Below are 27,644 nucleotides of genomic sequence, written 5' to 3'. Positions count from 1 at the left end.
TTCAAACAAGCGTCATCGACTTGTTACTCTTGGGAGTTGCCACTCCCTAGACGGCTTGGAGAAGGTAATTTCTTTGCTCATCGACACCATGGAAAAAAATTCTTGTCTCCTGCTCGGTCAATTTCGGTGCTCCATAAGCCTCCTCTATGCTGTGGTCCGCTCGCCTACTTGTTCACGCCTCACAGCATATTAGCCCTTCCTTCACTGCTACGTATTGTTTTGGTAGCAGCGGGTAGGGTGTTCGACGAAGTGCCTCTGAGACCGGCTGTGCTGGTTTCTGTCCCGCTGCGTCCAGGACGATGGTGGGGCTATCTGAAGGGGAGAAGCACTTCATCCGCGGCGGCATTGCGCAGGACATTCGCACCGATGGCCATAGGCGGCTGCAGTTCCGGGCACTCTCTGTTGAGACTGGAGTCATCCCACAGGTAGGTTTTCTGGGTTTCTGCTTGTTTAGTCGCACTCGCGTGCCTTTTTCTCTTTCTTTCTTTTGGAATGCAATGTGGATTCATGTTATTTTGGATTCGTGCCTGCTGTAGGCAAATGGTTCAGCGCGTGTCAGATTGGGTGCCACAGAGATCATCGCTAGTGTCAAGGTATGACTTGTCACACTTTGATGCCCAAAAAAGGCTAGGCAAATTTTTGCATGATAAGTTATGAATCATTGATTAATTAGCATATGATGCCTATGCTGCTGCAATGTAAAGTTATGAAGCCCTATATCACGTTGCTAGTTCAATTGAGCCGGTCCAAATGATGGTAAATGTTAAGCTAGAGTTGGTGCCTGTCTGTTGATATCATCAGTAAATTCTCCTCCAAATAAGAAAACAAAATTTTTAGTCATAGCATGTTTTACTTCTTCCGCACTGTCTTATTTGACCTCTTTGTTTTTGATGAATTCCAATGTACAGGCTGAATTGGGGAAACCAAACATTCTTCACCCTGACAAAGGAAAAGTTTCTATTTTTGTGGACTGTAGTCCAACTGCTGAGCCTACATTTGAGGTTGGTTATTTGTTGTGATTGGATCAAATTGAAAATAATCAACTCTTTTAATACATTTTTTTCAAGTCTATAATGTGTGGCAATGCGATTATAGAGTCTGTTTCAAAAAATTTAGATCTTTTTTAACAGAAATGTATGCAGCTGTACTGCTCAAGTTTTATGATTGAATGCTAATGCTGTGACTTTGAGTATGGAGAAACGACAAACTTGTTGACTAGGAAAGCAATAAAGAGGCCACTAAAACTATTTTAAGAAGCATATCTCAAATTGTTTTTTCTGACAATAAAACTATTTGATATTCTGTTACTAGTAGCCTTTATGGGTGCTTTTGTAGATAGGTTCCTTTTAGGATGTGTACATTTGATTCCAGTTCATAACAAAACACAAAAGAGTAATTTGATTTGTACATCGGCTGGCAAGTCCCTGGTAATTTGATTTTGTAGATAAGCTCCTCCTGCATCTTAGTTTGGTCGAGTGTTTCCTGGTCATGTACTAATCCTTAGAGAGAGATTTATCTTGCTATTTTGAGTGTGTGTTACAGACCCTCCAACCCTGTAACCCTCTTTCTTCTTAATATATTGATGTGTAGCTCTCTTGCGCGTTTGAGAAAAAAAAACACTGCTAGAAAGAATTTATAATTTCCATTGTTGTAACCCTGCACTTAATATTACTTTTGTTCCTTTTCAGACTTCATTCTGTTTGAAATCACTACAGTTTTGCTTTTGTATGCTCATCTTATTTGCACTATTTGGATTTTTCTAGGGTAGACGTTCAGAAGAATTGTCTACTGAGTTGTCTGTTGCCCTGCAAAGATGCCTGCTAGGTGGTAAAAGTGGTGCAGGTAACATGTAAACTTATTCGCTCCCTGTGTTTGATCTAGCTTTTTACATGGTCTCAGTGCCTCTTTTAGTTTGATTCTCCCAATATATTAATCGTTTCTACTCTGTTATCAGTTATAACTACTGTTCAGACATGAATGACATCATTATTCTTGTCGTTATAATTGGAAGTACATCTAGTTATATCTACCTTCACTAGGTGATTTCCCCACATGTTGTTGCGGGATTTGAGGGAGCTTTTCAATAAATTGTGACTAAATGATGCAAAATATTTTTAAGTAAAATAGTATGGAGAATATGCAACATTACAATATAGTACATAGATCAAGTTTGTTGAAAATATGACTAATGAAGGAAACTTGTCATTGAGCTAATGAACACACAAATGAAATTAATAGAACTGATATTCACATACAGAATAAATAAATGTTACTTAACACATAGTGGCAATTTTGGTTTAGAGATGTAATGTTAATTGTAGCCGTCTTACATGCATGAACGTTTAACCTCTTCTTTGGTTAATTAATAAATAGGAGAAGAAAAAAAATCAAGAAGACATATATACATCTAAGAGCATGGCTTATAATTTCGGCGACCGCTGGCTGCAGCGGGCGCAGGACAGTGGCGGGCCCGGCACTATTTATTGCCACGCTAGCTTCTCACCCAATAGGAGCAGACGCAGTCTCTCCCAGCCGGCTTGGGCGGGCGACTCGCGAGGCGTCCACCTTCTTCTCTCTCCTCCTCGTAGATATGAGCACGAAGATGTGCATGAAGTTGATTGGGAGAAATGTTAATTCTGATGATGTGTAGAAGAGAGAAATAGCATTTATGACACTTCTAGTGATCAATTCTGTGGTAATGAACAAAATAGCGTATGTATATGACTACATTAATAGATTAAAGATTAAAAGTACTACATATAGTAGAGATGGCGTGGACATTTTTTGTAATTAATAAGGGAACATAGATATATTGCATGAAAGGATTGCAAGTTAGTAATAGGTGATGAAAAAATAGCGTAGTATATGACTTTACGTTAACAGATTTTTTTGATGAAAAACTTTATGTTAAGATTAAAAGTATTGCACATAGTAGAGATGACATGAATATTTTTTGTAATTAATAAGGGAACATGGATAGATTACATGGAAGGATTGCAAGTTAGTGGCACATATAGTGAGGAATGATGTGAACATCTTGCATGAAGGGAGAATACATTTAGTAGGGACCTAATTGCATATTTAGTGGGACACTTAGTGGAGAATGATGTGGACACCTTGCATGAAGAGAGAATACACTTAGTGGGGACCAATTATATAGGATATATAGATGATGTGGACACCTTGCATGAAGCGAGAATACATTTAGTAGGGACCTAATTGCAAATTTAGTGGGACACTTAGTGGAGAATGACGTGGACACCTTGCATGAAAAGAGAATACACTTAGTGGGGACCAATTATATAGGATATATAGATTGGGTTAAGCTTTTGCTAGCCATTGCATTATGATGGAGAGAATAATCACATGTATTCCTCCAAACCCTATAAGGGTGGGATAAATAGATTCTATACATGAGTCTCTAGATGGGCCTCTATACATGGGCTCACATATACACCAACACCCCCCGCAGTCTGAACTACCGGCGCAGCGGTGTTCAAGACTGGACAAGAAGAGAGTACAAAGAGAGTACAAAGGCCCCCGCAGCCACAACTAGCCACCGGCTACGTTGAAGCTAGAGCAAAACTCCGAGAAGGTCGAGGAGGGCAGTCCCTTGGTGAAGATGTCAGCAAACTGGAAGGTAGTTGGGACATGGAGTACCCGTAGCGGGCTTCACGACTGGACTGAAGGTCTCATTATAGTCCACACCAGGTTGCTGAGTGAACCCCCGCAGAACCCAGCGAGCCTTGTAGCGATCCAGTATGCCATCAGCCCGACGCTTATGCGTCCAGATCCACTTGCCAGTCACCACATTGCAACCAGACGGACGCGGCACGAGGTCCCACGTCTGGTTGGCAAGAAGAGCCGCGTACTCCTCTTCCATCGCGCGACGCCAGTGAGGATCCGCCAAGACGTCGCGGACAGAGGAGGGTACCGGAGAGACCCGCGGCTCTCCCTCGGTGGCGGAGAGAGTCGCGGCCTGAGACGCCATCCGCCGAGTCACCATGGGATGGATATGTCGAGGATCCCAATGGATGACTGGCGGGTGGTACACCTCCGGCTCGGCTCGAGAGGGAGCCGGAGGAGGCGACGGCTCCGGTGTAGGCGTCGCAGGAGCCTCCGGAGTAGGAGGCGACACCGGTGTCGGTGCCGAACGACGCCGGTACACCTGCACCGGCTGAGCGTACCGCGCAGGTGCAGGGGAAGGTACCGGGGCCGCGCGTGGCGCTGCGGGAGACACCGGGTCCGCGCGTGGCACGACCGGAGGTTTAGGGGCAGCGCGTGGCGCGACCGCGGGGACCGGAGCCGCGCTCGGCGCAGCAGGGATCACCGGAAGTGGTGCCGGTGCGCCGGGAAAACCTGCAGGGAAAGGATAGATAGGTAATGGTGGCTGAACCACCGGGTCAGTCAGAAACAGAGACTCCGGCTCGGGGTCAGGAGAAGGTGTGGAGGAGGTGGAGTAGGGGAAATCCGACTTGTCAAAGACGACGTGTCGGGAGATCAGAACGCTGCGAGAGGTGAGGTCAAAGCATCAGTACCCCTTGTGGTCAGGGGAGTACCCAAGGAACACACAACGAGTCGAGCGGGGCGCCAGCATGTGAGAAGCGGTGGCGGAGGTGTTAGGGTAACACGCACACCCGAAGACCCGAAGGTGGTCGTAGCGAGGAGGGGTACCGAAAAGAGCGTGGTGTGGAGTGGGAGCAGGGGAAGCAGAGGACGGAAGACGGTTAATCAAGTAGGTGGTGGTGTGGAGGCTCTCAGCCCAGAAGCGCGGGGGCAGAGAGGCCTGGATCAGAAGGGTGCGCATGACGTCGTTCGTCGTGCGAATCATCCGCTCAGTCTTGCCGTCCTGAGGAGAGGTATACGGACAAGACATACGCAGCTGAACACCCCGAGAGAGGAAGAAGGAACGGGAGGTGGAGTTATCTAACTCACGCCCGTTGTCGCACGGGACGACCTTAACGATGAGGCCGAACTGAGTGGACAGGCAAAGAAGTGGAGAAGGGTGGGAAAAGTCTCAGACTTGGCGCGCAAAGGGAAAGTCCAAGAGTAATGAGAGAAATCATCCACCACGACCAGATAATATTTATAGCCAGACATGCTGAGAACAGGAGATGTCCACAGTACACAGTGAATAAAATCAAAAGCATGCGCAGCATGCGAAGAAGAAGAAGAAAAAGGAAGTCGAACATGACGACCTAGCTGGCACGCATGATAGATGTGCTTAGCAGGAGTCCTAGTACATGGAACATCGGTACTACGACTGAGCTGAACCAAAACGTCGCGCCCGGGGTGTCCAAGCCGGCAGTGCCAGGTGGTCGAAGAAGGCGTCACGGCAAAAGCAGCAGACGAAGAAGAAGAAGCCGAAGGCGGAGTAGCGGAAGCAGGGAGCCGAAGAGTGTTAAGGGGCCCCGGGCTGTCACATCTGAGGAGCGGACGCCGGGAAGCCGAATCCTTCACAGTAAGACCAGAAGAGTCAAATTCTTTAGAATAGGAGTTGTCAGCAGTAAACTGGCGAATGGAAAGAAGGTTGTGAACCATTTGAGTAGCAATAAGAATATTAGGAAGACGAGGAGCAGAACCCACGGCGGTGACAGGAAGGCAAGACCCATCACCAACCATGATAGAAGAAGGACAAGAGGGGTGTGGGGGTCGGATAAAAGAGAGGATACCGGCATCAGGAGTGGTGTGGAAGGACGCACCCGAGTCGGTGATCCACTCGGTGCTGACCGGCGGCATCAGTCCCATGGTGCTGAAGGACTGCGCCAGTGCGGTTTGGTCCCACTCCCCAGGCCAGGTCGGCTGCTGGCTGGGCTAAGTGGGCGGGGTCCAGTACGGCGCGGAGAGGGGAGCAGCACCGGTGAACATGGCTGTCGGGTGCCACAATTAGGGACACCCTAATTGGAGTACTAAAACCACTTTCGAAAACACAAACACATGTTAAGGCAACTGGGCCCACAAAGGCCCCCGGCCTCCTTCCAAATCTGGAAGAGAGGAAAGGACTCAAAGAAGCCCAGCATGTGGCCCATTCGCACCCCTCTCAGGCCCACCGAACAATCTCCGCCTCGCTCGAGGGTAGCGGATCTACCCTCGGGCGGGTCACTCATCTCCGCCTCACTCGAGGGCTCCCCTCGGGACCCTCGACCGCGCAATCGCATTTCCGCCTCGCTCGAGGACAGCGGACCTGCCCTCGAGCGGGTGGCCAGTCTCCGCCTCGCTCGAGGACAGCGGACCTGCCCTCGAGCGGGTGGCCAATCTCCGCCTCGCTCGAGGCCATCTCTCGGCACAAGGGACAAGTGGCCCCGCCGCCCAACCGACCGCCGTACAAAGGCATTAAAGGCCAGCTACTCCGCCACGGCTCAAAGGACGGGCGGCGTCAGACTGCCACTCCCGCAGTGGATGTGACCGGCGTCCCGTCCACTGACCCCGGTCACCGCTCTGCCACCCCAGCCGCTATAGCAGCACTGTGGAGCATTCAACGCGGTACAAGACAAGTTGGCGCCGCCCCCGTTACTGTCACGCTGACATCAACCATCCGAACACACCTCCCCCTGGGGAAGGGGTCTGGCGATGTCACGTGCCCTTCCGAGAGGGGCACTCCGCATGTGCGGGCGGGACCCTGGACCTCCCTCTTGTGGGGTCCGGGACTTCCACGCGCCCCCGGACCTTCTAGTGCGCACGCTCGCACCCCGACCAGGGGGTCCGGGACCGTCCCACGCCATTACTACCGCTGGGACTCTGCAGGACGGCCGCCGCCATCTCCACGAGACCAAGGACGGAGCCCAGGATGACGGCGACGTGCGTCGCCTTCCCACAGTACACTTCCTACAGTGTTCGACCACTGTACCCGCGATTCAGGGGAAAACGACGACTTTCGCGCGCCCTACACTCATGTACGCCGCCCCTCCTTACAACTATAAAAGGAGAGGGTGGCTTCCGTTTGGGCAGGCTGATCGACTCTCTCCAATCAAAGGTTGGAAGTAAGTTCTCTGAACTCCCCCTCAGAGGACTCTCAGCACGACTGAGCACTCATCTCAACCAACTCCACCTCTAGCAGAGACTTGGGAGCTTCTCTCCCTCTCTCGCCTCGCTTGTATCCCCTACTACGAGCACTTCGGGTGCAAGATAATACAGTGCCCTCGCACACCCCCTTTGCTGGACGTACGGCCCCGCGGCCGGAACCAGGATAAAACCGTGCGTTACTGTGATTGCCTCTTGCATCATCATCTGGGACGAGGAAACACGCAGCATTTACTAGTTGGGATTCAGGCCCCACGGGTCGGAACGCCGACAGTTGGCGCGCCAGGTAGGGGAGCTGCGTGACTTTTTCTCTCTTTTTCCCACTTGATCTCCAGGAATGGCGAGCAGATCGAACCCATACCCTATGGGTGTTTCGGATCCGTTTCCAGCGGGACGCGCGATCTCGTTCGGGAGTCTCGAGTTCAGGACAACCGGCAACGGTTACCTCATGCAGCTCCTCTCCTCCGAACGCAACCTCATCACTCCGACTTCGCCAGCCCGGCGCAACAGGCGCTCAGGTCAGCGTTCGCGACAAGCACGCGCGGAGCGGCGTCGTGCGGCACGCCACAGCTCCCCCACGTGGGTCGAGGCTGGCGTGTCGCAACTCAGCATCACGACCAATGGGGCAACCGTTTCGCCATCGCGTGCCTCGGCGTCATCTGCGCCGGCACCATCGCCTGCGGCAACACTAGTGCCTCCCAAGGGGGACTCGACTTCGGCGTCGCCCTTCCCCTTCGGGATGCGCAACGCTGCCGCCCACGCCTCGTCAACCGTCGCTGACTTCATCGAGCGTGGGGATCTGCCGGGTCATCATCTTCGGTCGATTCGCAGCCCCGTCGCATCATCTCCTGACGAATCCTACCCCGAGACGGCGAGCTCGATCGCCGACGACATCGACTTCTTCATGACCAACTTCGTAGCCGAGGAGGCCGAGGACTACTCCGGGGCCCGCGACCCCGACGCTCTCCGCGCGTTCCAGCTGGCGACGGCCTACTGCCTCACCTGCTCCGAAGACTCCAGCGAGGGGGATTTCGATCCTTCCCGGGAGTGCTTCATGGTGGACCTTGCGGACGAGCAAAATGACAACGCCCCAGGCAACAACGGGGAAGGCGGGGCGGACGTATGGGCAAAGCAACCGGTGGTCCCGCCTGCGGCCCCTTCCTCGTCAAGTTCGGCGGCGCGACAAGCTCAACTGGCGCAGCTCAACGAGCTTCGAGCCAAGCTCGACGAGCAGCGTCAACAAACCCAGGAGCTACGCGCTGCACTCGAGCAGCAGCGTGCCGTGCCTGGTGCACACGCCCAGGCGGCGGGACGTGTTGCCCGGGAGCGCATCCTGGCCGACGACAACGTCGACAAATCTCCGGAACTGAAGACGGCGGGCGAGAAGCTCGTCGCTGCAGCTTACCTACTCCAAGCTATGCCCGAGCCATCGACACCTTCGGGCCGCAACCTGCGCCGCGAGGCGCAGGAACTCATCGAGCAAGCTGCCGTGCAGCAGGCCGAGAGTTCTGCGTCTCGCATGCGCTCGAAGGCCCCGGAGCAGTGTGATGGGACTGCGCACCAGGACCGTGAGGTCTCCGTGCACACACCCCCAGCGGCGAAGGGCAAAGCAGCCGTAGCGCCCGGCGCGAGGGCACCCTCGGTGCACGAGCGCATCGGGAGAGTTCCCGTAAGGGAGCGAATCCGTGACACTCGCGGGCACGCTGGCGACGGCGACGCCCGCAACGTCATCGACGGCAGGAGGTACACACCTCGACGGGGTGGACGCTTCGACCCCGAGCACGACAGGGGTGAGTCACCAGAGCCTCCGGGCACCCGGGTGTTCAGCCGGGAGATTCGAACCGCGCCTTTTCCCCCGCGCTTCCGACAACCCAACACCCTCGTCAAATACTCGGGCGAGACTGATCCTGCAGTCTGGCTTAACGACTACCGCCTAGCATGCCAGCTAGGCGGCGCGATGGAGGACGCGGCCATCATCCGCAACCTTCCTCTCCATCTTGCTGACGCCACACGAACGTGGCTCGAGCACCTGCCTGCGGATCAGATCCACAACTGGGTCGATTTGGTCCACATCTTCGTGGGCAATTTCCAGGGCACGTATGTTCGCCCTGGGAACTCTTGGGACCTCAAAGGGTGTCGCCCCGCGAGTCCCTGCGTGACTACGTGCGACGCTTCTCCAAGCAGTGCACCGAGCTCCCCAGCGTCACCCACGTCGAGGTCATTAACGCTTTCCTCGAGGGTACGACGTGCAGGAACTTGGTGCATGAGCTTGCGAGAAGCCGACCCGTTAACACCAATGAGTTGTTCGACGCTGCCACCAACTACGCCGCCGGCGAGGAAGCGGTTGGTGCCATCTTCGACGACAAATCGAGCAAGCGCAAAGACGATGCGCCCGCGGAGGGCGGCAGCGTCAAACCCAATGCCCCCGCCAAGAAACTGAAGCGGGGGAAGAAGGGAAAGAAGTCGGTCCCACCAAGCCAGCGCCGGTCGAGACAGGCAGAGGACTCCGAGGAGGCCTTTGCAGCTGCCCCAGACCGCAAGGGACCTCGAGGCCCCCCTCGAGGCGGTGGTGGCCAGTTCGACGACATGCTTAAGAAGCCGTGTCCTTACCACAAGGGCCCGGTCAACCATACCCTCGAGCAGTGCGAGATGCTCAAGAAATACTACAACTACGTCGCGCATCGCGACGAGGACAAGAAGAAGGATGCTGGCGACAAAGGTGGAGATGACGAGTCCCCCCCAGTGGAGAACGCCTTCTTCATCTTTGGAGGAACAACGACGAATATGACTTCTCGGCAGCGCAATCGTGAGCGCCGCGAAGTCTTTTCCGTTACCAAAGCCACGCCATCCTACCTCGACTGGTCGAAGGATACCATCGCCTTTGGCCGCGAGGACCACCCCGACTACGTCCCGCATCCGGGACGGTATCCGCTCGTTGTCGATCCCATCATCGGCAACACTCGCTTCTCCAAGGTGCTCATGGACGGAGGCAGCAGCCTCAACATCATGTACGCCCCTACCTTGGAGCTCATGGGGATCGGACTGGACAAGCTTCGCCCCAGCAAGTCGCCATTCCATGGCGTTGCGCCGGGGAAGCGAGTCCAACCCCTCGGCCAGATCGATCTGCCTATATGCTTCGGCACAGCAGCCAAATTCCGCAAGGAGGTTCTCACTTTCGAGGTGGTGGGATTTCGAGGGTCCTATCATGCCATCCTTGGTCGTCCTTGCTACGCCAAGTTTATGGCTGTCCCCAACTACACCTACCTCAAGCTCAAAATGCCGGGTCCGAAGGGCGTCATCACCATCGGCTCTTCGTTCGAGCACGCCTACGAGTGCGACGTCGAGTGCGTTGAGCGTGCGGAAGCTCAAGCGGAGGACGAGGCCCTCGCGGCCACCCTCGACAAAATGGCGAGCGAGGCCTTAGACTCCACGCACCGACACGCCGGGACCTTCAAGCCCGCCGAGGGTATCAAGAAAGTACCCCTCGACTCAAGCCACTCCGACGACAAGGTGTTGCAGATCAGCGCCACCCTCGACGACAAATAGGAAGTGGTGCTCGTCGATTTCCTCCGCGCCAATGCAGATATCTTTGCGTGGAGCCCCTCGGACATGCCTGGCATACCGAGGGAGGTCGCCGAGCACTCTCTTGATGTCCGACCCAACTCCAAGCCGGTGAAGCAGTGCCTAAGACGCTTCGACGAGCTCAAGCGCCGGGCGATCGGCGAGGAGTTGCAGAAACTTCTAGCGGCCGGATTCATCAAAGAGGTATTCCATCCCGAGTGGCTAGCTAATCCAGTATTAGTGAAGAAAAAGAGTGGAAACTGGAGGATGTGTGTGGACTACACTAGTCTAAATAAGACATGTCCGAAGGTTCCCTTTCCCTTGCCACGAATTGATCAGATTGTAGATACTACTGCGGGATGTGAGCTCTTATCCTTTCTTGATGCTTACTCCGGTTACCACCAAATCAAGATGAAAGAGTCCGACCAGCTCGCGACTTCTTTTATCACACCTTTTGGCATGTACTGCTACGTTACGATGCCCTTTGGCCTCAGAAACGCCGGAGCTACCTATCAACGGTGTATGCTCCACGTTTTCGGAGACCATCTCGGGCGGAGCGTAGAGGCATATGTCGATGACATCGTTGTAAAATCCAGGAAGGCGGACGACCTGGTTGCCGATCTCAGGATCGCATTCGATTGCCTACGGGCCAAAGGGGTAAAACTTAACCCCGAGAAGTGCGTATTCGGGGTGCCTCGAGGCATGCTCTTGGGTTTCATTGTCTCCCAGCGGGGCATCGAACCCAACCCTGACAAAGTCTCGGCCATCACTCGGATGGGACCGATCCGAGATTTGAAGGGGGTACAGAGGGTCATGGGATGCCTAGCATCCCTTAGCCGTTTCATCTCGCGTCTCGGCGAGAAAGGCTTACCCCTGTATCGACTCTTGAGGAAAACCGAGCACTTCACGTGGACCCCCGAAGCTCAAGAAGCCCTCGAAAGGCTGAAGGCATCGCTCACTCATGCTCCCATTCTTACGCCACCTACGGATGGCGAGCCCCTCTATCTGTACGTAGCTGCGATGACCCAAGTGGTCAGCGCGGTGATCGTGGTTGAAAGACAAGAGGAGGGTCAGGCTCTGCCCGTCCAGTGGCCGGTGTACTATATCAGCGAGGTGTTGTCCGAAACCAAGACACGCTATCCGCAGATTCAGAAGCTGCTCTATGCAGTAGTGCTAGCTCGACGCAAGTTGCGCCACTACTTCGAGGCTCACCCCATCACCGTTGTCTCGTCTTTCCCCTTGGGAGAGATAGCCCGCAACCGGGAAGCCGAGGGTAGAATTGCCAAATGGTCTGTGGAGCTGATGGGAGAGACCCTCGCCTACGCCCCCCGTAGAGCGATCAAGTCCCAAAGCTTGGCTGACTTCGTGGCTGAGTGGACGGACACTCAGCTACCCCCATCACAAATCCAGGGCGAATGCTGGATTATGTACTTCGACGGGTCGGTGATGAAAACTGGCGCCGGTGCCGGCCTCCTATTCATCTCACCCCTCGGAGAACACATACGGTACGTGATCCGCTTGCATTTCCCTGCTTCGAACAATATGGCGGAGTATGAGGCCCTCCTCGGTGGCCTCCGCATCGCCATCGAGCTCGGCGTCAAACGCCTCGACGCGCGCGGTGACTCTCAGCTTGTCGTCGACCAAGTAATGAAAGAGTCCAGCTGTCACGACCCGAAGATGGAGGCATACTGCAACGCGGTGCGCCGCCTCGAAGACAAATTCGACGGTCTCGAGCTCAATCATGTCCCGCGCAAGTACAACGAGGATGCCGACGAACTGGCCAAGATAGCCTCGGGGCGGACCACTGTCCCCCCAAATATCTTCGCCCGTGACATCGCCAAGCCCTCCGCCGAATTCAAGGACCCGCCGGAGCCGGGCCCCTCGTCCACCGGGTCCCTCGGCGGGAACCCCCCGGCGGACGGGGTCGAGCCCATGGACATTGACTTTGGGACCACCTCCGCGGACGAGGCCGAAGCAATGGAAGTCGACGAGGCCCCCACCTCGCGAGACTGGCGCGTCTAGTACCTTGACTGGATGATTCGAGGGATCTTACCCTCGAACCGTGCTCAGGCACGGCGCCTCGCCAGGAGGGCCAAGTCCTTCGCTCTAATTGACAATGAGCTACACAAGCGCAGTCCCTCGGGCGTCTTGCAGCGATGCATCCCCCTCCCCGAGGGCAAGGAGCTAATCCGCGACATCCACGCTGGCATCTGCGGCCATCACGCCGCGCCACGTACCCTCGTGGGCAACGCGTTTCGGCAAGGATTTTACTGGCCCACCGCGGTCGCCGACGCCACCGACGTCGTGCGGACCTGCGAGGGTTGCCAGTTCTATGCACGAAAAACACATCTTCCGGCCCATGCTCTGCAGACCATCCCCATCACCTGGCCGTTCGCCGTGTGGGGGCTGGACCTCGTCGGTCCGCTGAAGAAGGCGCCCGGGGGCTTCACCCACTTGCTGGTGGCGGTCGACAAGTTCTCCAAATGGATCGAGGCTCGACTCATTGGCAAGATCAAATCCGAGCAAGCAGTCCAATTCTTCACCGACATCGTCTTCAGGTTTGGGGTCCCGAACTCGATCATCACCGACAACGGCACCCAGTTCACAGGCAAGAAGTTCTTGGCGTTCTGTGACAGCTTCCACATACGTGTGGACTGGTCGGCTGTGGCACACCCACAGACGAACGGGCAAGTGGAGCGTGCCAACGGCACGATCCTCCAAGGACTAAAGCCAAGAATCTTCAACAAGCTGGACAAGTTCGGCCGGAGGTGGCTCACGGAGCTACCCTCGGTCATTTGGAGCCTGAGGACGACCCCGAGCAGAGCCACGGGCTTTTCTCCGTTCTTCCTGGTCTATGGTGCCGAGGCTATCCTCCCCACTGACTTGGAGTACGGATCGCCGAGGCTCAAGGCATATCAAGAGCAACGAAACCAGCGAGCTCGCGAAGACTCGCTGGACCAAGTGGACGAGGCTCGAGACATGGCGCTCCTCCACTCTGCGCGCTACCAGCAGTCCTTGCGAAGGTATCAAGCGCAGAGGGTCCGGCGCCGAGACCTCAACGAAGGGGACTTGGTGCTAAGGCTTCGACAAGACAACAGGGGCCGCCACAAGCTCTCACCTCCATGGGAAGGACCGTACATAATCGCCAAGGTGCTCAAGCCCGGCACGTACAAGCTGGCCAACGGAAAAGGCGAAGTCCTCACCAACGCTTGGAATATACAACAGCTACGTCGCTTTTATCCTTAGCATTTCAAGCTATTTGTATATTGTTCGTACTCGCATTTTCAATTTCCCGAAATAATAAGGAAGTATGCTTTACTTATTGCTTTTTGGGAACATTCCCGACCCTCGAGGGCTCGGGCGCGCACGAACATCGAGGTACGCTCGGCTTTACCCTCGGCAAAACCGAGCCTCCCTCGGGGGCTACTACGGGGGGAACCCCCGAACGTCCCCAAAAAGTCGCCAATGTTTTTTCGAAATATCTCCGTCTCGACCCTAAGTTTCTCGTATCCTTGGAAAAAACGGACGCGAGGCATAAGCAACTACGGTACGGGGCTGGCCGAGTCGTGGGGCCGCCTACGCCTCCGGGATACGGCACCCCCCTCACCACCCTACGCCTACGTTGCTTATGAACGCGAACTTCCTCGCAGATGTTTATCTAAGTCGCATACGAAGAACACGGAAGTAAAGTAAAGAAACACAGGCTCGAACACACAAGGCCTCGACGGGCCACACATTCAAATTACGAAAACAAATCTCTTATATTCATAAAGTGCGATTACAAGGCGCGACTATGATAAACACTAATCTATTTACAATGGGCTTCGAGGCCCAACTTTCCTACAGGCATCCATCCCCCCCTGCGGGTCTTCAGGGGCGTCGAATTCAGCGATGGGAGGGATGTCTGCCTCGAGCTTCTCGGCGAGGACGGTGGCGAATTCCTCTGCGGCTACGTCAGCTTCATCCATGATGACCGACGCGGCGTCCGCATCCGCATCATCGGGAACGACATACCCCGACGACACCCTCTGGAGATCCATGAGGTAATGCGTCGAGGCCACGGCGAGAGCCCGCAGGACACCGAGGCGGAAGGTACTCTTGGCGTGTTCGGCAATCCGGCCGCCTAGCGCGCGCAGGCGGCTGATCACCGAACTGCCCGAGACGGCGCCCTCCCCCTCGAGCTCTTGACACACGCTCACGGCGGTCTGCTCCAGCTCAGCAAACTCCATCTGTGCCGCCGTGAGCGCGGTGTGGACCGCTTCCTTCGCCGCGGTCTCATCCGCCACCTTTTGCCTCAGCTCTGAGCAAAGGAAATCAACATTAGCCACGAAAGAAAGCAAAACGACAGAAAATCGAAGGTACTCACCCGCCATGTTCTTTTGCGCCTCCTCCCTCTGGGTACGGGCGGCCTCCTCGAGCGAGGACATGGAGGCTTCCTTTTCCTTAAGGCTAGCCCCCATGTTCTGGAGGGCCACCTCCCTCTCTTCGAGGCCCACACCCTGTTCCTGGAGGGTCCCGGCGAGCGCAACCACGGCCACCTCTTTGTGGAGGAGCTCGGCTTTCTGCTGCTCAAGAGTGGCGCCGAGGCATTGCAGCTCGGCGCTCTGCGCCTCCGCCTCCCGAGCTCTCTCCTCGAGCGCCGTCCGAAGGCGCTGCAGCTCGGCAGCTTGTGCCTCGGCCTCCTGGGCCTTCTCCTCCGCTGCCGCCCTCTGGACGTCCCGCTCACCAGCAACCCGCGCCAGCTCCTCCTCCAGCGCCCGCTGACGCGCTCCCAGATCGGCCATTTTGGTGTTGGCGTCGATGTTTTTGAGCACCAGCTCGGCGTTGTGTTGCCCAAGCTGGCTCATCTGGGAGTACAGCCGGTTCATCTCGACGCTCTTTTGGCGCGAGATTTCCCTCAGCTGCTGCAAAGGGGGAGGGCGTGGGTGAGGACGCGTAAAAGCTAAAACCGAATCCGAGCAATTTTCGGGGGGAAATATTTACCTGGCTGACCTGGTAATCCGCGTTCTGATGAAGCTGATAAGCGCGGTCGAGGGCCTGCAAGATCTCACGCCCAACGCCCATCTGCTTGTTCCAGGCCTCCTCCTCCTCCTGCTCCTTGCGAAGGAACTCTGAGGGGACACCGGACGGGACGATAACCCCGAGGTGGCTCCCCTCCAACGCCCCCGCTTCGAGCACGCCCGCGCTGGCCGACGCAAACTCGGCAATATGTGCGGCGGCGCTCGCCGCAGCAGCGGTGTCGATATCCATCGAGTCCCCGTACTCCTCGCTGCTGTCTGGCAGCTCCACCACCGCCGTTGCGCCCCCCTGCGCCATGGGCACGGGCACTATCGCGGCGGTACCCTCGTCTCGGGACTCGGTGGGCTCCGAGATGGGGGCTCCTTCTACCACTGGCGCCTCTTGCGCCATTTCTTCTGCGAGACCCTCGCCCTCGGCCCTCGAAGGCTCGAAGACGGGGGTTTCCTCCGCAGTTTGGCCGGCAGGGTGCTCCTGCGCGCCCCCGCCAGTTTCTCCTCCTATGTCCGGCCGGGCGGCGATATCTGCGTCGCCCTGACCGGCCTCAACATCAATGACCGCTTGGGCAGCGCCACCGGCACCGCCCTGGCCGGTCTCCTCGGCGTCGGCCGCTTGAGCAGCCACCTCGGCGCCACGGTGGCCGGCGTCACTCTGACCAACGTCACCCTCCTTCTCCCGGGCTTGCTGCGCCGCCTGGGCCCCTCGGGCCACTGCCTCCCGTAGCCTAGCGGCCGCCGCCTCGAGATCCAAGGCGGGCGGGGGCTGCGGCGCCGTGTGCGGAGTGCTGCGAGCCCCGGTCTTGAGAGCCTTGGCCGGGGCAAGCCGCACTGCATCCTTGGGAACGGCCCCGGGGCTGGAAGTCAAGAGGCACGAGTTGAGCGGGATCGAGAAATTTACCAAGTACATAACAAAAAACGAAATCCAAAATGCTTACCCAGATCGAGCACTCATGCTCCTCTTCCTCGTGGCGCTCTTTCGAGCCTGGGGCATCGAGCTGTCCCTCGAAGACTGCCCCGAGGGCACCCCCCTCGTGTCAGCCCGATGGCTCGAGGCTGCCAGCACGGACGACTCCTCTCCCGCCGCGGCCTCGTGGCCGCGGATCAGCACCTGGGGCGCAGGCGACCCCTCGCCGGCCGCCGGCAAGGATGACCCCCGTACCGCACCCTCGAGGGTGGGATTCGCCGATGACCCCGCTACGGCCCCCGGCTCCTCTGGCGCCACGGTTGCTCCCTCTTCCTCGTCCCACAGGTAGAACGGTAGGGGGCTCGCACCCTCCCCGTCCCCCCTCGGCGCGCGGTCCTCGGCATCCGAGGCCTCCTCCGAGTCCTCCTCCTCGTCCTCCTCCGAGGACTCAGGTGTGGTGGGTCGCGGCTTCCCCTCCGCCCGAGCGAGCTGGCGCGCCTTGTCGTGCACCGCCTTCCTTTTCCTCTTCCTCTCGGCCTTGGCCTCCACCGCGTCCTTCCGCCTCTTCATCTTCTCCGCGTGGAGGCGATTGATCAGGCGCTGTTCTGAGACCGGAGGCCTCGAGGTGCCGCATCTCAAACCCTGTACAATACACACAGATGGGGTCAGGAAAGGGGAACTACACGATGCACGACGAGTTTGAAGCCAAAACTCACCAGGGAAATATACCCCGGCTCGGGGCGCATCTTGATCCTCCAAAGATCCGCGGGATCTTGGGGAAACTCCGCCACCGCATACTTCGCCCTTCGGGCGGCGTTGGTGTGGGAGAGAAGCTTGCTCGACGTCCTCGAGCCCTCGACCTTGCTCCCGGGGATGAGCCGGTAAATCGGCAGGGCCGGTGAAAGTTCGCGATGACGTCCGCCGCTGTCAATCCCTTCCTCGCCAAACGCGCCAGCGCATCGGTGAGGCCCTCGAGCCTGGCTTGTTGGGCTGGGGGCGACACCCCCCAGTCCCACTTCGCCGGACGCTCCCGAAGAACCTTGTTAGTAAACGCCGGGAGCGCGCCGCTGAAGTTTCGAAGGTAGAACCACCCTCGGCTCCACCCGGAGTTGTTTGTCGTCATCTTGCTTGTGATATAAAGGTTCCGCCGGTTCGGGCGGACGTGGAGCGTCAAGCCACCGGCGCATGCGAACCGCCTTGGCTGGTTCCGCGCGTTCTCGACGAAGAGCTCGCCGCGGAACAGGTGGATCCAGAGATCCCAGTGGACGTCGATGCCAAGGTACCCCTCGCAGACGGCGACGAAGACCGCCGCCTGGGAGATGGAGTTGGGGCTGAAATTGTGCAGCTCCACTCCGTAGTACTCGCACAGCGCCCTCATAAACTTGCTGGCGGGGACGCCGAAGCCCCGTTCGTGGAGGCGCACGAAGCTCACAACATAGCCCTGCGGGGGCTCCGGCTCAGACTCGTCCGAGCGCGGGGAAATCCACGCCGGCGCCCCCGCGTCGGGGTTCCGCGGCAGCAGCCGATCGGCGACCAGCTGCTCCAGCACCGCGACAGTGGCGGAGGACTTCCCCCATGGCAAGGGCTCCTGGATATCCGACATCTCCGAGAGTCGAGGGGGGATGGAAAATGGAAGGCTCCGAAATGGCTAAGTCTCTTCCTCTCTCTTTCTCTTTCTCCTTTCTCCTTCTCGCTCTAGGCTATGGGTTCAGGAGGCGACGGAGGCGGAGAAGGCGAAACAGGATGAAGGCAAATGGCCAGGTGAACCCAAAACATCCCCTTCTTCTCCATATTTATGTACCACGGGGGGCGTACCCACAGCCACGGCCCAAATCTACCGCATTCAATGCGGTAGATTTTGCTATCACTGACGGGTGGGCCCCACGACCGCGGAGTTCCCCACGCGCGCACGCGGCGATAAATGCGGCACGGTAACCGGCAGGCGCGACGCGACTGTTGTGTTATCCCATCCGTCAGCCGCCGCCCACGCCGCTCCGTCTGCCCGAGGCCGACGCCTGAAAAGGCGCGCCCACGCCGCACCGCACGAATCGGGCCACGTTCGCCCACCACCAGCGGAAGACCCGCGCGCACGACTTGCGACTCTGCGTCATTTCAAACCAAGACGGAATATTCCTTCAGGGGTCTCTTTACCCTCGAAGGAGCCGCATTTCGAGGCCTTACTGATCAAGGGATCGATGCCTGGCCCTTCAGGGGGTTCGACAGGCGCCCCAGATCACCGGAGTCAGGGACTGGAGGGATGTGCCAAACAAGCTACCCTCGAATGCGGAGTTCGAGACATCCTACGCAGTGTTCAAGGCCAGTCGAGGGTGCCTAGAAGGGGGATCCCATCGAGGGAGAGCGTCGAGCCCTCGGACCCTATCGAATGGGTCCGAGCCCCGCCTAGTGAACCCTCGCAAGCGCTTTATGAGACGTGTCTATGGACCACGAGCCGACCCCTATCGAACGGGGCACGGATGTCCACTTGAACAACCCGCTAATAGCTCACTGAAGCAGCCATAGCTCGCGGCCCGGGCATGGGTAGCATGGTGCGCTTCACCCCTCCTCCCTGCGGAAGGGCGACGAGGGTCGTAATTAAAGTCGAGGGTTTCCCCTGAACGCCTTCACACGGGCCTAGGCTCGGGGGCTCCTCGCACACCACGGTTCAAAACCACACCCTCGAATAAATCGACAACCATCACTTATGAAGCTCCACGCGTAAACCGAACCCACCGCTATTAGCGTACGTCCCCCTAACGGCTAATGCTGAACGCCAGATCGCCGTACCAGCAATAAGAGTGCCGAGGCCGGCTGAAAAAGTGCCGATGCCGGCTGAAAAAGACGCTGGACGGCCATCCCAGTAGAGCTACCCAGCGGGACAACGTTTATAGCCCTTGGACGAGCACAAACTCTCCTCCAAGGCCTCGGGGGCTACACCCACGGGTGCGCTGACGCGCCCCCGCGAAGGTGACTTCACACATATTCGAGGGTCGTGACTCTCTATGCACCCCTATACCCTCGGTAATCCTCCCCGCAGAGGAGAAAGGGGACTTTATTGCTCAAATGCAAGTAAAGATTACAAAGGATCACCGGCGCGAAGCCATCGAAAGATACAAACACATTGCCACCTACGTGGCAATTTTCCCTGTCTTGGGGAGGAGCGAGCGACGAAGAAAGGCACCAAGCCCCTAGCTGACGCAGCGGCGGGGCTGCTAGGGATGCGAGAAGCGCCCCCCAGACCTCACGGGTCCAGCGGGACGCTCTCCTCACAAGCCTTCTTCTAGCATCTCCTCCACCGAAGACCGCGCGGGGGGTCAAGCTGGCGGACAGCGCCCTCCGCACCGTCTCCCCGAGAGCAACCTTGTCGTCGGGGGGGACGATGCGAAAAACAGCCGCCGGACCTGGCGCCAGCGCCCCGGTCAGGCGTCTCCATCCCCCTTCAGGCTAGGGGACATCGCAGGAGCAGGACCCCATGGGCCCAATGCTCTTCCGCTGATCCCACTGAAGCTGAGAGATGGTGCGCACGCCCACTCCGGTCTTCCCCAACCGCTCGCAAGCATTCTTCTAGCGCCAAAAGCTTAAAAAAGCCAGGCCACCCCATCTGGGGGCCGGTCGCAAAAAGGCAAAGGAAACATTACAAGATTTAGGCAATGCTGGAAGAAAGAGTCGGAAGGCTGGAGAAGAAGGAAAATCCCACGACCCCTATTTATAGCTGTGCCGGGCACAAAGCTTCGAGCTTTCCGAAGAGCGGAGGCTTGTATCGCCCGTGACAAAGCGGCGCTCCACGAGCAAAGGATGTCCTCGGTCCCTGCACCGAGACACGACCGAACGAAATAAAGCGGAGTTGAGCCCCCGGATGCTAAGCGGTGCAGCATCGGCCCTGGCCGGATGCCCTCGAACGGCGCGCCGTAAAGCAACCAGGAACGCTGGGGCCAAGGCCCTACGTACGGGACAGCACGATGGGAGCACCAGCTACCAAGCAGCGGGTGCCACCGTCGCCCTGGCCCCCCTCAGTGCGCGGACACGTCTTGTCCTTCAAACAAACAAACAAAGAGACGCGCGCCTCGAAGTACACCCCCCACGGGCGTACTATCCCGACCGGCGTGTTGTCGCACCCGCCGGGCCCGCGCTCAGGCGCGCCCAGCAGGTGCGCGACTTTGACTAAACACATCGAGAGAGAAACCGCCGAATTACCCTTTGGACGAATCCCATGACTCGACCAAAGCCTCGGGGGCTACTGTCGGGTGCCACAATTAGGGACACCCTAATTGGAGTACTAAAACCACTTTCGAAAACACAAACACATGTTAAAAAGAGGCCCCCGGCCTCCTTCCAAATCTGGAAGAGAGGAAAGGACTCAAAGAAGCCCAGCATGTGGCCCATTCGCACCCCTCTCAGGCCCACCGAATAATCTCCGCCCCGCTCGAGGGTAGCGGATCTACCCTCGGGCGGGTCACTCATCTCCGCCTCGCTCGAGGGCTCCCCTCGGGACCCTCGACCGCGCAATCGCATTTCCGCCTCACTCGAGGACAGCGGACCTGCCCTCGAGCGGGTGGCCAGTCTCCGCCTCGCTCGAGGACAGCGGACCTGCCCTCGAGCGGGTGGCCAATCTCCGCCTCCCTCGAGGCCATCTCTCGGCACAAGGGACAAGTGGCCCCGCCGCCCAACGGACCGCCGTACAAAGGCATTAAAGGCCAGCTACTCCGCCACGGCTCAAAGGACGGGTAGCGTCAGACTGCCACTCCCGCAGTGGATGTGACCGGCGTCCCGTCCACTGACCCCGGTCACCGCTCTGCCACCCCAGCCGCTATAGCAGCACTGTGGAGCATTCAATGCGGTACAAGACAAGTTGGCGCCGCCCCCGTTACTGTCACGCCGACATCAACCATCCGAACACACCTCCCCCTGGGGAAGGGGTCTGGCGATGTCACGTGCCCTTCCGAGAGGGGCACTCCGCATGCGCGGGCGGGACCCCGGACCTCCCTCTTGTGGGGTCCGGGACTTCCACGCGCTCCCGGACCTTCTAGTGCGCACGCTCGCACCCCGACCAGGGGGTCCGGGACCGTCTCACGCCATTACTACCGCTGGGACTCTGCAGGACGGCCGCCGCCATCTCCACGAGATCAAGGACGGAGCCCAGGATGACGGCGACGTGCGTCGCCTTCCCACAGTACACTTCCTACAGTGTTCGACCACTGTACCCGCGATTCAGGGGAAAACGACGACTTCCGCGCCCCTACACTCATGTACGCCGCCCCTCCTTACAACTATAAAAGGAGAGGGTGGGCTTCCTTTTGGGCAGGCTGATCGACTCTCTCCAATCAAAGGTTGGAAGTAAGTTCTCTGAACTCCCCCTCAGAGGACTCTCAGCACGACTGAGCACTCATCTCAACCAACTCCACCTCTAGCAGAGACTTGGGAGCTTCTCTCCCTCTCTCGCCTCGCTTGTATCCCCTACTACGAGCACTTCGGGTGCAAGATAATACAGTGCCCTCGCACACCCCCTTTGCTGGACGTACGGCCCCGCGGCCGGAACCAGGATAAAACCGTGCGTTACTGTGATTGCCTCTTGCATCATCATCTGGGACGAGGAAACACGCAGCATTTACTAGTTGGGATTCAGGCCCCACGGGTCGGAACGCCGACAATGGCCGCTGGCTGGAGCTGAGGAGGAAGCCCCCCTCCCGGACCCTGGAACAGCCACATCGAGATGCGCCCTGACCATGGGTTGCTGAAGGATGGCCAGGGCGTACCTCCAGGGGCAGGGGCAGAAGCGGGAGTCGGAGCCGGAGCCGGAGGAGTCGGCGCGGCCCGACGGCCCCCACCGGTACCGGTACCCCCAGAAGCAGGGCCACCAGTGCTACCACCACCACCACGTCCCCCCCGCCGACGACGTCCACGCCCCCGCCCCCCACCTCCGGTCTGCCCGGCGGGGGCAGCACCAAGGAGAGAGGTGGCAGGGGCGGCGAAGGAAGCCGGTGGAGGTGGACGAGGGCGATACGGGCGCGAGACCCCTGGTGATCTCGAGGGCAAGGTCATCCCGGACCTGCAGGAAGGAGGGGAAGGGCCTCTGGCGGGCGATCCAGCTTTTCAGGTGGTCATAGGTGCTGCTCAGGTCCCGCAGGACACTGAGCACCAAGACCCGATCGGACACCGGATCCCCGAGGTCGTGAAGAGCATTAGCCATGCCCTTCATCCGCCGGCAGTACTCACCAACGGAGAGGTCCCCCTGCACGAAGGTGCGGAAGGTGGCGTCGAGCTGGAGGGCGCGGTACTCGGCGTTGCCGAGGAACTGCCCCTCGAGCGCCACCCAGGCCTGCCGCGCGGTGCCGTCGTGGGTCCTGACGAGGTCCTGAAGATCTAGAGAGATGGTCCCGAAGATCCAGGACATGGCGACGCTGTCGAGGCGCAGCCACGCCACGTCCTGAGCCTCGATCGGCTTGTCGAGGAGGACGTGGTCGTCGAGGGCGTAGTGGCGGAGGGCGAGCAGGACCTGGTTCCACCAGCGTCCGTAGGAGGAGGACGTCGGGTCGAGGAGGACGGTGACCAGGGCCCTGATGTTCTGGACGCCGGTGGCCTGGAGGTGGAGCTGGGCGACCATGGGGTTGGTCGGGTCGTACCGGGCTCCAGATCCAGCGGGCGGGGCCTGGTGGGAGGAAGAGGTGTCGGGCTCGGGGACGACGGGCCGGCCGGAGGAAACGCGGAGGAAATGCTCCGCCTCGGCGACCCGGAGAGCGGAGGCTTCGGCCGCGGCGGCGCTCGCGCTCTCAGGCGAGGGCAGCCACGCGGACCCGCTCCTGGGCCGCCGAAGCCTCCGACTTGGCGGCGAGGAGGGCCGCGGCGAGAGCGGAGTCGGCCTGCTGCCTGCGGAGAGCAGCGCATCCGCGGGCGACATCCGGATCCCGGTCCACGCGGGATCGGGCGCGGCGTCGGCAACAGGCTACTTCCCCGCGACGACGGGATCGGCGGCCGCACCCCCTGGAGCAGCGCCCGCGGCCTGTAGCAGTTGCGCTGCGGCCTGCAGGACCGCCGGATCGGCGCCTGCGGCGGCGTTGGCGGCCTGCACGGGCGGCTCCACGACGGGCGGCGGCACAGGCGGCTCCAGGACGGGTGGCTCCAGGACGGGCGCGGTCTCCGCGGCGGCAGGACCCGCTCCGGCATCCGGCGCAGGCGCGATGGCAGCCAGCGCGATGGCCGGGGCGCGCCAGGCCAGAGGAGGCCAGGCGGCGGCGCCAGCAGGGAAGGCGGCCGGAGCAGAGGAAGGAGAGGGCGCACGGGCTGCAGCCGGAGCAGAGGAGGAAGAGGAACCCGCGCCAACTGCTGCAGCGGCGGCGACGGCGGCCCAGGTAGAGGAGGCGTGCGGCGCAGGAGCAGCGCCGGCAGCAGAGGAGGAGGCGCGCGGCGCAGGAGCAGCGCCGGCAGCAGAGGAAGGTGAGGGGAGGGGAGGGAAGGAGGAGGGGAGGGGCGTCGGCGGCCGGCGGCTGGCCATGGCTGCCGGCGGCGGCGGCTGGGAGGGGAGAGAGGAGAGGAACCCTAACCCTAGACTACTGATACCATGATGGAGAGAATAATCACATGTATTACTCCAAACCTTAGATGGGTGGGATAAATAGATCATATACATGGGCCTCTATACATGGGCTCACATATACACCAACACATTATACTTAGTAATTTGGATGTATGGTGCCAGTTTTAAGAAAATTTAATTGGATAAGCGATCTAGAACAGTATCACTCGTCATCCTAAATTCACAATCACTTGCCAGTTTCATGCCTACTTAATTCCAGGTGTAGTACTTAATGTTATAATAGGTGTTGTGGAGGATGCATACAAACACAAAATCACAACACATGCCATTACTTCTGCCAGGCACCCTACATTTCATATAAGAGTGATTTGCGGGTGCTGGTAGTTACTGACCTACCATAGCTGTGATTGTTCTTAGAATTTCCAGGTTATTGGGGAGGTTTTATTTAGTGATTAGTATGTTAACCAATTGATGTTCTGTTTCCTTGATCGTATTGTTTATTGTATTCAAGAAACTTTTTGACGAGAGATTTATTCTTATTTTGTTGGCCGCCTGTTTGCTTTTATACAGTTTCTTTTCAATTCAAACTCATACCAACAATATTTTGTTGCCATTTAACTGACTACAATGCATCGAATCATATTTCAGGTGCTGCAATTGATCTGTCATCCCTAATTGTTGTTGAGGGAAAGGTATGCTGGGATCTGTACATTGATGGACTTGTGGTCAGTTCTGATGGTAACCTACTAGATGCGTTAGCTGCTGCAATAAAGGTGAGTGTTGATTTGTATTGGTTGTTTCTTGCAATTTTCATTGTCATCTTTTTCGCAACTGTTCCAGTGGTGCCCAGCTAATGTATTGATCGAAAAGTATTATCAGTTTTCTCATAGACAATTGTTGTAGCGTCAGACATGGAATAGAATGTTTAATAAAGGGACTAATGTCATAATATTCTTTGGACTCTCTTTGTATCATTAAATAAAGGTCCTTCCATATTACACATTAGTTACTCCTAACATGATAAAAGAAATGTTATTCATAGCTTCGAATAATTTCATACACAATTGACAAACTTAATACAGTCTGAAGTGAAGGAAAGATGATTTACACAAGCTGATGTTAAATTGCCGTTGGACCAAGCTATAGCAATTTTTCAATTATCATCTGTTGATTTAGTTCTGGATAGAAGTAGGAAATCATGAACACCTGCTAGTCAAATAAGATTACTGATAGGCTTATTGACCAGTGAATCAGGTCAAATGTGCACAATGTGAAGGACAACTTTTGAACAGGATATCAGCCTGTATCCTGCATGCACCATGTCAGTTTCTTGTATTTCTGTTTTTTTTTTGTATTTCTGTTTTGATTTGGGTATAACTCCATCTTACCCCCTCAGCTATCAAAAAGTACAACTTTCTGCCTCAACTCTGATAAATAATCTCCTGACTAGATTGCAGGTTTATTTGTTGCTGACATGGATCAATTCATCACTAAGCTTAGGCAACTGCGTAATAAAATATACAGTATCTAGGTTATTAACTCACATTTTTTTTGTGATCTCTAGATTCTTATGTAGGTTCTTTGATCTTTTCTGGCTCTGGAAATTAGGAGCCCTAATGCTGGTTGTTGTTAAGGGTGGAAATTAGATTTTTCAGGAGAGTTGACAGGCGTATTTTTCTTTCCTTAGATGCAACTACTTTCTCTATCTCCTTTTCTGTTGTACATCCTTTTGGTGAGAAGATTCCTTTTTTAATCTATGCTAGCTTAACAATACCCTTGGTTTGTTTTATCTAGCTGAACAATACTTCCTTTTGGTGAGAAGATTCCTTTGTTTTATCTAGCTTAACAACTACTAAGCATTACTACTACCAAAAAATTACAGGTAGAATTGTTCTGGAACAAAGCCACTTTTATGTATTAGAGTCCAGTCAAGTGATATGACATTCCTTAGCATATTCTCAGATGATACTATTTGAAATAAAGTATTTTTTTCTGGATGTAAAACATGAAGCACAATTGCAACAAGAATCCAAACATAAATTGTAGTTAATTTGCAAAACTTGGATGAATCAATGTGATTGTGGCACCTGGTGACCAAATTTCAGTTGTTTCTGTGCATAGCAGTTTGTGATATTCTTACATTACTTGTTATGCTTTGTTGTACTGCCTGATAGCCACTGCATTAGTTGACAGTTTGTGACACAATAAAGACAATAAAATTGATGCATTTATAGATGCTAATGTTATGTGCACCTACAGGTTGCTTTGAGTGATACAGGTATACCAAAAGATAATGTTTCTCTTAGTGCTGCATCTGATGAGGAACCTGAGGTTGATGTAAGCAATGAGGAATTTCTACAGTTCGACACCTCCAGTGTGCCTGTTATCGTTACATTAACCAAGGTAATTTGTGTAACTCTTTATTATTTGGTATTGAGTAGACATATGCTTTATTCATTATTGCAAGAGGATCATGTTGATTTTTTTTATAAGTGGTCTAACTATGCAGTAAAGTAACTGCATAGGAAGGATGAGTTTGAAAATTGCATGTGCATTCAGGTGTTGAGCTGCCGGGTATGATTTGAACCGTCGAGTAGCTTCAATTCTATGATCAGCTCTCATATCAAACATGGATAACTCAAACGAATTACTACACAGAACATTGAGCCCCACCAACAATTGTCACCAACCAGTAAGCCAACCCCAAGCAATGTTATTTCCTGCAGTACCTATGTTTTACATATGAATATCTGCCCTTCGTTTCTTATGGCAGGTGGGTCGGCACTACATTGTTGATGCTACCTCAGAGGAAGAATCCCAGATGAGTTCTGCAGTGTCGGTATCAGTCAATAGGAGTGGTCGAGTATGCGGGCTAACCAAGAGGGGTGGTGTAGGCCTGGATCCAAGCGTCATCTTCGATATGATATCAGTGGCCAAGCATGTGAGCCAGCAGTTCATGGCTCAATTGGACTCAAAGATATCTGCTGCTGAAGCTGATGCTGAGTGAAGGGGGGAAAATAGCGAGGAAGAGGCTCTAATACACATGTGCTCAATCTTAGTGACCTGCTGCCCTCAAAAAAAAATGGAAAAAGAAAAATCTTAGGGACTTGCTTAGAAGAGAAGGATCATTGTAGGAATGTTTAGGATTTGGTTCAAGTTTATGCCGGTAAATCCTAAGGATTTGGATCCAAGAATTCCTTTCCAAGCAGTAGTGTTGCCTGCCCGGGCGAAGAAACATCAGCTGATATGCAAAGTTTTGGTGATGTGGAGAAATGTCTCATATATGCATAATGTTGCTTCTGCTGTGTTGCTGTCCCAGTTTTTCCTCTGGGATTATATATTGCAAAAAAAGAAAAGAAAAGATGGAGCTCGTTATGGTTAACAAAAGGCATATATTGCAACTGACGAGTTGTCACATATACAAGCTGTTGCTTCTCATCTAACGGTCACTCTTTCTTCTTTGTTTATTACTCCATCCGTTCCAAAATGTAGGTCGTTTTGACTTTTTAAAATTTATATATTTTATTATGTACTTACACATGTGTTATATTTGCATAGCAAACGCTATGAATCTAGAAAAATCAAAACGACCTACATTTTGGAATAGAGCGAGGAG

General features: G+C 55.8%; 1 protein-coding gene across 1 annotated transcript; it reads left to right on the top strand.

Annotated features, from left to right (window-relative positions):
• Nucleotides 1-188: 188 nt before the first annotated feature.
• Nucleotides 189-27,345, top strand: LOC120711933 (exosome complex component RRP42-like). The gene is made up of 7 exons (XM_039997609.1): nt 189-425; nt 537-593; nt 909-1,001; nt 1,764-1,842; nt 24,677-24,801; nt 26,288-26,431; nt 26,802-27,345. The coding sequence occupies exons 1-7, from the start codon at nt 300-302 to the stop codon at nt 27,033-27,035; spliced, it is 858 nt and encodes a 285-aa protein (XP_039853543.1). The 5' UTR covers nt 189-299; the 3' UTR covers nt 27,036-27,345.
• Nucleotides 27,346-27,644: the final 299 nt, after the last annotated feature.

Source organism: Panicum virgatum, chromosome 6K (assembly GCF_016808335.1).
Source record: "Panicum virgatum strain AP13 chromosome 6K, P.virgatum_v5, whole genome shotgun sequence".
Lineage (NCBI taxonomy): Eukaryota > Viridiplantae > Streptophyta > Magnoliopsida > Poales > Poaceae > Panicum > Panicum virgatum.
Note: the sequence above shows the minus strand (reverse complement) of the source record. Positions and strands in the feature narration are given on the sequence as shown.

Coding starts and splice junctions, on each gene's coding strand:
- LOC120711933 (XM_039997609.1), top strand. CDS start 300: ATGGTGGGGCTATCTGAAGGGGAGAAGCACTTCATCCGCGGCGGCATT. Junction 426..536: donor AGACTGGAGTCATCCCACAG/GTAGGTTTTCTG, acceptor TGCCTGCTGTAG/GCAAATGGTTCAGCGCGTGT. Junction 24,802..26,287: donor CGTTAGCTGCTGCAATAAAG/GTGAGTGTTGAT, acceptor GTGCACCTACAG/GTTGCTTTGAGTGATACAGG.